We start from the raw sequence: 12,475 nt of genomic DNA on the forward strand, positions 1-12,475 counted from the left end.
TTTCCTAATGGATCAAGTGGTAATATTTTATGGGTCTCTACTCTCCGACTAACAATCAATTTGCAAAGATAGTGCCACATGGAAAGACAATAATTTTTCGCTGACCATTCACCAGACAGGTCTCGTAGTGGTAACCATGATGCATCATGGCACAAAATCGTCGTATCTCAAAGTTTTTCTTCACTGGTTCCATATCTACGTTGAAGCAATTGATTTTGAAGGTGTCGATGTTCATCAGGGCCAGGACATCGTAGACACACGAGACCCGCTCGTTCCACATGCTCACAGAAGCGATGGGCAGCATGGGACTCTCCTTGCGATACACTATCGTGGCCTCCAGGGGTGTCCGGAAGACGTGCATGGTTATAATGCCCGTGGGACCCTCGCCCAGGTACTTGTGGGGGATATCCCTGACCAGCATAGGCGTTGCATCGGGAAGAACGGAGTTAGGAGGACCCACAATGACTTTTGGTTTCAGTTCCGCAATCTTGAGCAGGGTGCGCTGGTAGCAGGGATGGTTGGCCACTCTGGAGTCCAATGGCCGCATTAAAGACACCACCCGCCCAGTGATCTCCTCGAGGAGACTCTCCTGAACCAGCAGAACCGCCACTGCGTCCAGGGCGAAGGGGTCTTGAAGAGATTCCATCAGATAAAAAATTGCGCTGTTCAGATCTCCGTCATCGAAAATGACCATCATGCATGGAGCATTCCACACATACTTCACTTCACAAGTCATCTCCACGGATTCACCATCTAACCCCGATCCCGACTCTGTCCCGGACTCAGTTTTCTCCGAACTTTCTTTTGCGGCCTCTCCCTCGGATGCTCCAGCCTCGGATGCAGCTGCCTCTCCCTCGGCTGCCGCTGGTGCTGATGCCTCAGGCGGTGGATTTCTAAGTTTTGGACTATCTTCCAAGAGACATTCCTGGACATCCGGCATTGTTATTCGATCAGCTTTTACGCTTGGCAATATATAAACCATTTCCCGTGTAATAACAGGGGTTATGTTTGCCTCTTCGGCCATAATTTAAAATAATTGTTTACAAAAGAGAGTTTCAATAAAATATGAATTTATTTTGTTATATAAGTAAATGAGTACTAGAGAGTTGCCATTAAAAACTATTCTAGTATTAACCGAATGAACTTAATATCCAAAACATTAAAAATGCAAATCTCACAGTAACTTTTAAGCTTGTCACAAAAATTGGCAAGCAAAAACTATTTTAAATTCCGTACAAAAAAGAAACAAAAACAAAACCTTTATCTAGAGATTTTCCACTTTGAATTTGGTTCTTAATAAATACGAGTATGCAATTGCTATTTTGGCCAATAACCGGATGCAGGCAGTAAACAATCTGGATGGCTAAGACCACTTTTATGACAAGGCTTAGCCTCCTACGGCAAATAAATATTAATGAAATGCATTTCATCAGCGATACGAAATTACAAATTGGGGACTGAGCTGGGGGTGCAGTCCTGAGGCCAAGTTAATTCTTGGCTGGACTTCATAAAATCTCAAATGCAATTACGTTCAGCATTTGTTAAAGCGTTCGGATCTGCTTTTTGGTTTTGAGCTGCAGGATGAGTTAAGCTCAAGTCGGCCCATTGTCATCTAATTGACAAATGAATGACTTGATTTGCCTGACAGCATTTGATTCCGGGCAGCAGCCCCAACACGGCCCAGGACTCGAGCATTTTACACTCATTAAGTTTAATTACATATTTTGCAGGACTGGTTGGGCATTCAAGGCATTTGGACGGAGCTGCAATGGTTGCAGATGGGTGGAGATTATCTCAGTTGAGTGGAACAATGCAGCTTCTTTGTTTCTGGTTAAATTCAAAACTTAATTAGACTTCTCTTGACATGGACAGTGTGGCTTGAGTACATTATTATGAAGAGCCAAAGGTCAAGTGGGGAATGTTATATATTAGCATTAAAATATTTTGAATATGTAAGGCATTTAATGAATGTTCGTTGAATTAAAGTGAGTTAATTGCATATGCCCCTAATTTAGAGCACTCACTATTCCACAGTCCTTGGCCTCCATAAATTACTATTATCCCAAATGTAATTATGTTTAGCGGCATCAATTATCTTTAAAATGATCAATTGGCCATCTCGCATTCAACCCTTCAACCCAAGTTCCCAGAAGGGCGTATTAAACCAAAACATACAACAAATCATTAGGCGTCCATGAGAGTGTTGGGTGTCACCAGAAAGGGAACTGAATTTCTCCCATGTCCTCTGCTATTTCCTCGTTTTTTTTCCGCCAGTTCGATATGGGCCAGTTGGATCGTAAAACCACGCTCGTTAGAGGCAAAGTTTTATGGATTTTATTACAGGAGCCGGGGAGGCCTTTCGGTGACAAGCCCCCCAATGTCTCCCGACGCACGTAAAACCAAATCAGGCGAATGGACAAAACGTAGGGGGTTTCAGCGTAAAGAGTAGTATACCATTTGGTAGATTTTTGTCCAAACTCGGCTGCATGATTGCATTTTATGTTTGTCTTAATTTTTTATGTCTACTTTGCGAGTGCCGAGCCATAAATAAAGCAACAATCAATTTTCATACGCACTCTTGTGCGGCATCGGAGCTCGAGTCGTAAAAAAAAGCAAAGGGAACCGAATTGTAATCGTATATTTTAGCATAATATTATTGCACGCCCAGATGCGAACAAAACTGGCATTTGTCCCGCCTTTTTTTCCACTCCACCCAAGTCCACTCTACATTTTTTCCGATCCCTGATCCACCCGCTCACTTAAACAGCATTAAATATGAAAATTCATCTGCAATTTATCAATTATTTATTTATGGCAGTGTTCCGTTCCTTTTGCATTTTACGCATGTGTTAATGAATAATTTTCTCGTTTTCCCTGCTGCTTGGGGTTTTTGTTTTTCCTTTTTTTTTTTTTTTAACCATTGTGCGTGACTGTGTAAGTGTGTAAGCATAAAAGTGCGTCTACGAGTCCTGTCGTGTGTCCTGCCCGGTTGGGTTTCGTTCAATTCTGTTCAATCAATTCGAATTCGTTTTTGCATTTTTATTGCACTCAGTCGGATACAAAATAAGCCCAAAAAAAAAACTTGAACCGTTGAAAACAAAAAAGTATATATGATTCGGATGAAAACCAAGCCGAGCTCAGGACCAGACCCAGGACCTGGCCCAGGCCCGGCCCCATTTCTCAAATGTCGCACGTTAATGCGCATGAAAATTTCGTTGTTGGCATTGTTGCTGTTGCGTGTTATTTTTATTGCACAAAAGAGCTGCAAATTGCAGGCGGGCGAATGTGTGAAGACAGCATCTGCCAACGAGTTCAAGCTGCCAATGCAGTAAGCCAAATTAAGGCCAAGAAGGAATAACTACCAAATCAAATAAGGAAGTTATTAGCTAAATTATTTTTAGCCTTAAAGACTAGCTAATAAAATATACATTCAAATAGTGAAAATCTTACATTTTTCTCTCACTGTACCACAAGCCCATCTGATTCGAAATCAGCCATTGTTGTACCGCATTTCTCCTTCTCTATCCATCAGAGTTTTTGTTCCTTTTTGCGATGGGTCGTCAACGCGGCATTTTTCAATCAAAATGCACACAATTTGCAATTTAAATGTTGATTTCGTTAATGCGGCGAATAACTCAATGGAATGAACACATATGGGCAGCTTGGGGCCTTCGCAACAGCTTTGTTATTGAACTGAAATGAATAGTTTATGTAGAGTCGCGGTGCTCTTGTGTGGATGTGGGTTTTGGGATAAGTGCCGCGAAATTCCCTGCCTGGCTGCGTTTTATAACGAACATGAATTGTAAATTGCATAGCAAATGAAATCAATTTTAATGGACATTGCTTATGTATACGACAAATGCTTATTAAGCATTCATTATAACCGAACCATACTTTTATGTGCCCACTGCACCGCACCGCATACACGGAGGTGATGCATAAATTTGTGAGAAAAGTATTGTCAGTTAATGGGTTGGGCAGTCAGCTGATGGGTTGTCGGTGGTAATTGAGTGCTGTTAAATCCATTTCAAATCCCAGATAAAGTTATAAAGATTTAATACGACGAAATCTCTATTTATTTGGCTTATAGAACTTTCATAATAAAAGTCTTTTTAATTGTGAATAAATGTGTAGCATACTTTTTTGGGCAAGATTGCTCAAATCAATGAAACGAAGAAATTTTTCTTAGAACAAATTTTATAAAAATACCCCATATCTTTAAAGACGTTTCCTACTCAATTATTACTCAGTCAGAGTCAGATCCTTTCGCTGCAACCCATCACCCATGACAGACCTTTTGACAACTTGCTCAACACTTTCCGTTCCAGTAACGCAACTTGACGCTTGGCCAAGTGAGTGAATGAGTGAGTGGTTCATAGGTTGGATATGGAATGGAGTAGGGGTGCCAGTCAGGAAATGGGGGTCATGTCTTGGTTGTGAGCCATCAGCCCATCAGCAAGTCAGGCAGCAAATGAGCAAAGGGAAAATTACATTTGGGACGCCGGGGTGTCGCCTCCATTGGCATGCAAGGAGCTTTTTTTTGCCCCACCACCACCACCAGCCATCGAGTGCAAATTAAACCGAGCAGCGCACGAGGTTAATTTCACATGCATTTCACTGGCAATCAGTGCGTGCTCCACTCTCATCGGTAGGTGGCGGTCCTCCCGATGGCGGAGGAACTGTAGCTGGTGGCACTTAGCCCAAGCTACTTACACTCCGCTTTGACTGGCTGATGACTAGGAAAGGGGTTTAATCCGAAACTCATTTCCCCTCCAATGCCCCTGCCACTGCACCCAGGCCCCTGGCCACTCGCCCTTTTCTTTGGTCGGAAATGAAACTATAGTGGAGAAGGGAAAGGACTCGTTTCTGGCCCAAAGTGCAGTCCTCACGAACTTTCTTCGCAGCCCGTGGTTGAGATAATTGCGTGTAACAGGTGTGAAAGACGGAATTTACAATGGCGATAGTGCTTGAGAGAAGAGCTCGAGAGGATTCCACCAGCAGCTACACAAATTAACTTCAAGTTGTCGCATTTCCTTTCAAGTTTGCACGGCGAAAAAAAAACTAGAATCGGAAATAGGAGTCCTCTAAAGAGTTGTAAGGATGAATAAAGCCACAACTCTGTTAGCTTCAGTCTAGAATACTAGTAAGAACTTATATTTATAAAATAGTTATTTATTATGGATTTAGCATAAAGAATTGAAGTGTAGGGAGGGATGGAAACCACCCTTCAGTCGCACCGCAGGTTTGGAGGGCAATCTTAATGGAAATTATTATTCATGCACATTATGCGACCAACGCTATCTGGACTCGCCCAGGATTCGTTCATCTACATATCTACAATTCATTTCGCAGCACCCCGAGGGCCGCAAATTCCGTTTGTGTCATGAGTTTTGCCTTTTAATTAACACAGCGGCTACAGCAACAACAACATAGCAGGGATAACAAAAACAACAGTGATTCGTGGCCAAAGTCAGAACTCAAAAAGTTCATAGCTTATGCGTTTTTAGTGTCCTTTGCCGGGTGTCCTGGCACTACATTCTCATTAGGCGCTAGGTGAAACGAAGAAAAATTGCTTTAGACTCGCTCGGTGTGCCTTTGGGTCGCTCTGCGCCTCCTTTTTTTTCTCATTTTCATTTTCATTTCGTATCTTGTGGATACACGCAGTGCGCATGGTCCAATTAAATTATTGCCAACGCTGTCGGCTAATAGAATAAGAAATCTTCTTTCTGCCAGCGCCACGCAAAAAGCATATGTTAATTTGCCATTTCTCGAGGGCGAAAGGGGAACACCGGGCGCGCCGAAAGGTCCTGGGGCTCATTAGGATGCCCTTGCCATGGCACTTGAAAGGGAATTTTAAATTCGAGCGTGTGAGTAATCTCCGCAGAAAGCGGGACGGCCCAAAGTTTGCCATTAGGTAAATGTTCATTGCCGCTCCAACAAATCGCAACAACTGTTAATGTTAATTATATTACATCTCCCCCAACATTGCAGCCTAGGACTGGCATTTCTTCCCTTTTTTGTCCTTCAAATATGAGTTTTTGGCAGAACCCGCAGGAACTTTATTCAATTACAATCTAAAAAATAGTGAAAGGGAAATTTCTTGACAAAAATCATCTACAAAAAAACTATAAAATAACTTTCTTGAAAGACCCTTTGTTATTTGTACAAATTTCTAAAGGATTAAACATCCTTGGAAAGTTTGATGTAGGTTTATAAAAATTGAATAGAAAAATGTGAAATATATTTGGCAATTCTATGATAACTTTCTGGGGCTTACAACCAAACATTTTCTGCTAATCACAAGCCCAAAGATAGTTAAAAACTTGGCTCCTTCTATCCTTGAGGAACAAAGGCGTGACGTATTTACATGCAACCCCGTGATGCAAAATGGAACATAATGAAATTGTAAAAGTTAGTTCCACCGAAAGATAAAATTTACATTTCTCACTGACAATGAACGGGTGGCGGAAAATCAGATGAAAATACATATAAAAGGGGTTGCAGCTTTGCCGAAACTTTGACATTTTTATGTGGTTTGCTTTGCATTCGGTGCGATTTGCTTAGAAATTGTCTTTAGCGTTCCGTACTTGACACTTAAACGTGTGGCAAACACTTCTAGACAAGTTTCTCGAGCTGTGAGGCAAAGGGCAGAGGTTGAAGGCAGTGGCAGTCAGTGCTAACTTTTGTATTTGTAAATGCAAATATGCAGTGACAGTTTGAGATGCATCGGAGCATGTGGTGGACGGAAGCGAAGCGTAAGAGCTCCCGGAATATTTAGCGGAGACATCCACGGGAAATGAAGAACGTGTTCGGAATTAGTTGATCCAACAATGTTGTAAATTTTCCATTTCTCTACTATGAAATGTGAAAGGCACAATACTAGACTAGTACTTAACAAAAGCATTGAAAATATTAAACCTAAAAATATCCTTTTTACAATAATGAATGCCTTATTATTCTTTAAATGTTAATCCGGTTCAATATATTTTTAATCATCTTGTGGTACTTGTGTGTCGTAAATTTGATTGGTTTATTCATATAAATTGCAATTCGCGCCACATAAAGCCTTTGCGGAAAGCTTAATAAAACTCGCTTGTTGAATTTACATTTCAGATAGAAGTTTATTGACTTTCCACACCATTTGGCAAGTTAATACAGTTTCCTGAATTCTGTTAACTATTTGCTGGATAAATAAGTTGCGTGATGGCCAAATGGTACAGCCTCAGTGCCTCGTGTACCAATAAAACTTTCATAATTTGTTAATTGCAAAAATTGTAATAATATTTAAAGCTTTACGTACCAAACGATGTGGCAGGACATGATTGAATATGCTCGAATGCGAATTTAATACTTTTTAGCTGCGAATCGAGTACCATTACCATGCTCCGTCCCAATGCTATATTGCTTAATATCCGTTTCAATTTCGAGGCTGCACTTTATTCTGTATTATGGCGCATAAATAAAATCACAGCAAGAGGCCAAAAATGTCGGATGTCGGCATGGACACAGAGACTGACCTCAGAGATAGAGAAAAAAAGGAAAAGAACGGCAGCTGGAGCTGGGGAAGTCGGAATCTGATTCAGATTCAGAAATTCCGAAATACAGTGCGAAAAATTGTGCTCATAATTTTCAGCAGTTGCACAATTTATTGTCGCATGCAATTAGGCGAAATCGTAAATTCTGAGAGTCCGAGACTGTCGCAACGCACAGGAAAATAAATAAAATTAAAGACCAGCACAAGAAATTTATTTAAAGGAAACTATAATTCATAATTTGCTGCCACTGGTCGGTTGCTGTACTCCTTTTTGGTATTTATGAGCAATTGCAGGGACGTGGCGAAGATTCTCGAAAGGATTGGCCAACAAGATCCGCCAACAATAAACATCTCCAAATAAATAAATACTCTCACGCCCGGTAATATCAAGAGGCGAAATGTGTAAATATGCTTATTGTAAGCCCGAGCATGTTTCAAAATCTTAAAGTATCTCACTTTAGGATTTGGAAGTGTGTGGCTGTGGGTGTGGGTGTGGGTGTCAGGGAATAGGGGTACGATGCCACAACTGCAACACTTAAGAATTCAATTGGCGAACTAAGCCGGGCGATGGTGTGGCTAGTTTACCTCTTCAACAGAATCAGACGAGAATCGTGCATTAGCGAAACAGTTTGTGGCATAAAGAAGGCTCCCCTCTTTGTGTGTGATTGTGTGTGGGAGTGTATGTGCCGGCAGGTGAGTGGGTGTGTGTGTATGTGTGTGGCTGTTCTCCGTCAAAGCACCCGGACGCAAACAACAAAACGGCCATTAGGTTGCACAATAAAAATGTTTAAAATACTATATGTGAGGGGGAATTTCTGTGCATGGAAAGAAAACGAGCCAATGTTGAGTTGAAATGAAAATCTAAAGTCGAATTTTCAATGTTCTTTAAAGGTTAATAAATAGTATTAATAATAAATACCATAAGCCAAATATTTTTCTTTCTTATTTATTCTACGTATTTTGGGTAATTTGGGTAATGGGTTCTATAAGATAGAACTATACACACTTGACCACAAAAATATTTAGAAACTTTATCAGAGCATCTGCCAACTCCAGTGGCAGAAACTCCTCCTTTCACACAACAATTCGTGGCATTTAGTTGTGCATAAATAGCCAGACTGTTTGCACTTTTAGACGCCCGGTACGTGTCTTGTGGCATGCCTCATCGGCTTAAAGTTTGCCTCAAGCCAGTTCCGGCGGCTTTAACTCCAGCGACCACGTTGCGTATACTTAACACGCAAAGACAGGCGGCGGCGGCGGCGGCGGCAGCAGCGGGTGGGCCAAATCAGGACATCTATTTTGCATAGCCGTCAATATGGACGCGCCATAGCGGCAGCACATTTATGACAGGCGGCTCTTTTTTTGCCATTAACCAAATGCCACGCTGATGAGCCAGTCGAAAAAAATGCGCTGAAAGGCTGCACTATCAGGCAGCGCACTTAGCCGCAAGACACTGGAAAAAATATTAAAAAGGTTGTCCTTCAAATATTCAAAATTAAATGAACAGTTCCTGTAAAAAAAAAACATAAACTCTAAATAATTAAAAATATTTCAAAAAACTCTAAACAATTATATTAATTAATCTTGACTCCTTTTGATAAACTTTTTTGGGTGTGCACGGAGCAGGCAGGAGCAGGCCACGAAAGGACAACTAAAATGGCTGCATGACGGGACGACAGGCAAACCAATGAGTGTCCTTTGCTGGCTGGCTGCTTGGATGGCCAGGCCGGATGGCTTGCTGGCATAGCAATTGAAGTCGAGTTTGAAGTAGCATCTCGCTGGGCTATCAACGCCATCATTGCCATCATCATCAACGCCAGGACGAGCGAAGCCGTGGCCGTTGCCGTTGCCGTGGCAAAGGGCAACCGGGATCCAGGATCCAGGATCCTTGTTGTTGCCGCCACTACCCTCGCCCTGGCCCAGGTTCGTCGATGCAGATGCTGTTTTTATTATTGTTATGGGCCCATAACTGTCAGTGCAATAAATTTTCCATTTTCCTCAAGCACCACTCTCATTACAAATGCAACGTTGTTGTTATTGCTGGTGTTGCTTTTGTGAAGGATATTCAAGGAGCTAGATGGCTGGCTGGTTGGCTGTCTGTTTGCAAATCAGTCAGCGACAATATCCTTCAGCCAAGGCCAAGGGTTAATTAAAATGCGCCAAATCAGCGCCATTAGCGCCTTCAATTTTCATCCATAGAGTCTAGATCTTCATTTTTGCTTGTTTATTTAAAAAAAGTGGCTACGCTTAACCCTTTCCCGGCGGCCATTTTAATTTAATTGCGCCAGGACAACGGAAGTAGAAGGAGAAGCAAGAGTAAAAAGGGTCCAACCGGAAATGCTTGCAGCGCTGCAGCCTTTGTGTGTTTAATTGCGGCGTCTGTTGCTCAACTAGAGATGGAAAAAATATATAATTAAAATAATTAATTTAATAACAAATAATTAAACATAAAATAAAATATTATATGAGTGTTATTTCTTGAGAAAATCATACATTTAATTAATATTCCTTTCATATTAATTAATTCCTTTGTCCATTTCCATCTTCAAAGAGGTTCCAGGACCTCATCTCATCCTTCCATCATTCTGATATTGCTTCTGCTTTTGTTGTTGTTTTGCAAAATTCGCACTGGAGCGTAGAAAAACATGTCGCTTTTAGTTTCGGTCCTGCCGTGTCCTTGTTGTTTGCTCTCGTTCTGGCCGCTGGTCAGAGTCGGCTGCCCCGCCTATCTCTGGCCCGCCTTTATGTTCCTTGCCGGCGGCAGTTGGCATCCGAGCAAAACATGTTTGCTTGCACAGGTGCCGGTGTGTGATGGCGGCATGTTTTTTGGCTGCACATACCCTCGAACATAGCCTGAAACTCATATACATAATAAATACACAAACACACCCACATCTCTACATACATACATACATACACACATGGACTGAAGCGGCGCATCTAAAATTCATTGTTCATAAGACATGAACGCATTCTGCATGGCCCAACGCATTCCCGTGTCGCCTGCAGGTGTCTACGTCCCGGACCACCTTTTAAGCAGTCATCCAGGCTAATACACTTGAAGAAAAAGGGGTAGTTTTTTATTAAAAGTGTTAGTACCTACTTACAACCTAAGTCTTAGAAGCTTCTAGGGGATAAGGAGTGCTTATAAAAGGACTTTTAATAAAAAATCATGTATTCCCCCTTATCATATCCGTAATTAGACTTTCTAATCTCTCAGTGTAGCTCCGGATTCTGTTGTACTTTTGCCGTATTCCGGTGTTTGTATGCCTTTGCCAGCAACTCATACAAAATGGCGTTATTTGGCTGCAGGCGCATTAATTAATGTTCTGAGCCACAGCAACATCACCATCACCAGCCCACTACAACAACAAAAGTCCGGATAACAATTCAGTGCACCTACACCAATACACTGTACAAAAAATTAGTAATAAGCCCCTTTCAAGCTCTCATTGTAGGCTTACTTAATTAGTATCTTGGAAGCTTAGTGTAGCATCACGAGAGTCCTGTGTATCCTTATCCTTAATACAAAAATAGCTCTGGGCAAAGGCTTGTCTATAAAGCTGTATGAGATATTTGGTGCATTTCAATGGACGAAAATAAATGGTTGGAGCTCGCAAGTCAAACGATCACACATCCCATCCTAATTGGCAGCTTAGCTGGGACATGGAAGTGGCCACAACTCACCGGTGCGATTTCCATTAGATACATTAGATTCGCCCCACACACGGTGGACAGCGTTCAATTTAATTGCCACAGGTAAGCAAAGGTGGCACTCCGATCCTGTGGCTACGCCCCCGGTCGCTGCCCCGGTCTCCCCGCCTGATTGCAATCACAAAATGCTGCCTCATGCCTTCGGAGGAAAGTCGGAGCAAAGGATAAGTCCCCGGCAAAACTCCAATGGTATGAACGCAGCCAATATTTCTTCATCAACAGCTTAAGGCGGTGGGCAGGCAATAAATTTTGCGCTGTTAATTTGTCACATGATTTTAGTTGGCCAATTACAACTATCAGACAACAACAGAGCCTTGTGACAGGACGCACACACAAAGGATGGCCACAATGGCAGCTTAACTGACTGGCCAACGCACATCCCCTCTCCGGGGTCAGAGTGTAGAAAAATGCCAACAAGGCAAAAAAAAAGGAAGAAAAATATTGGAAAATAAGAAGAAAGTCGTTACAATAAATACCCTAATAATGTCCTTATAGAAATTCCACTTATACTCCTAATAACCACTTAAAAAAAAGGATATAAAAGTAATATACTCGCAACTATAATTCTTAGAAAACTAATGTCAAAATTACCTAAAAAAGGGTATAAAAAAAGTATAAACAGAGACCGACTGTGCGTGTCCTGGTATTTATCTAATTGTCCTTTACACCAAACGCACACTCCTACAGAGAGAGTTGTCTCGAAGGATGCCTGGGTATTGACCAAAGTCTTTAAGGACGATTTTGCTCAATTTCTCTGCTAGATAAATGTTTATGCGAAGAACGAAATGTGAAACTAATGCGACATTTGTGTAAATGTATGTGCATGTTTGAGGAACTCATCCTGGCCAGACCGACGGTTTAATAAATATCCGAGAAGAAGACAGAAGCCAGAAGACAGAACCCAGAAGCGCTGACGCATTTCCGTTTCCTGTTTGTTGGCACAAAATTCAAAGGAATAGGGATGCCAATTTGGATAAGTTTTTGGGAAAAACCAGCCACCGTTTGCTAAGCCACCACTTGTGGAGGCTGCTTCTGGCCAAACAATGTCATCACTGGGAGGACCTGCGTTAATGTCCTTAAATAAGAAATTCATATCATTAATTTGATTTTGTCTCCCGGCTCTCAGTGACAATTTGTCAAGTCCACCTCTGGGGTGGGGTGTTGGTGTTGGTGTGCCCCAAACGGTGGCACTTGGATACTGCATTTCGAATGAAATGTAATTGCTTT

General features: G+C 41.8%; 1 protein-coding gene across 1 annotated transcript; it reads right to left on the reverse strand.

Annotated features, from left to right (window-relative positions):
• LOC6498927 lies at positions 1-1,116 on the reverse strand. The gene has a single exon (XM_001955630.4). The coding sequence runs from the start codon at positions 1,022-1,024 to the stop codon at positions 56-58; it is 969 nt and encodes a 322-aa protein (XP_001955666.2). The 5' UTR covers positions 1,025-1,116; the 3' UTR covers positions 1-55.
• Positions 1,117-12,475: the final 11,359 nt, after the last annotated feature.

Source organism: Drosophila ananassae, chromosome 2L (assembly GCF_017639315.1).
Source record: "Drosophila ananassae strain 14024-0371.13 chromosome 2L, ASM1763931v2, whole genome shotgun sequence".
Taxonomy (NCBI): Eukaryota; Metazoa; Arthropoda; class Insecta; order Diptera; family Drosophilidae; genus Drosophila; species Drosophila ananassae.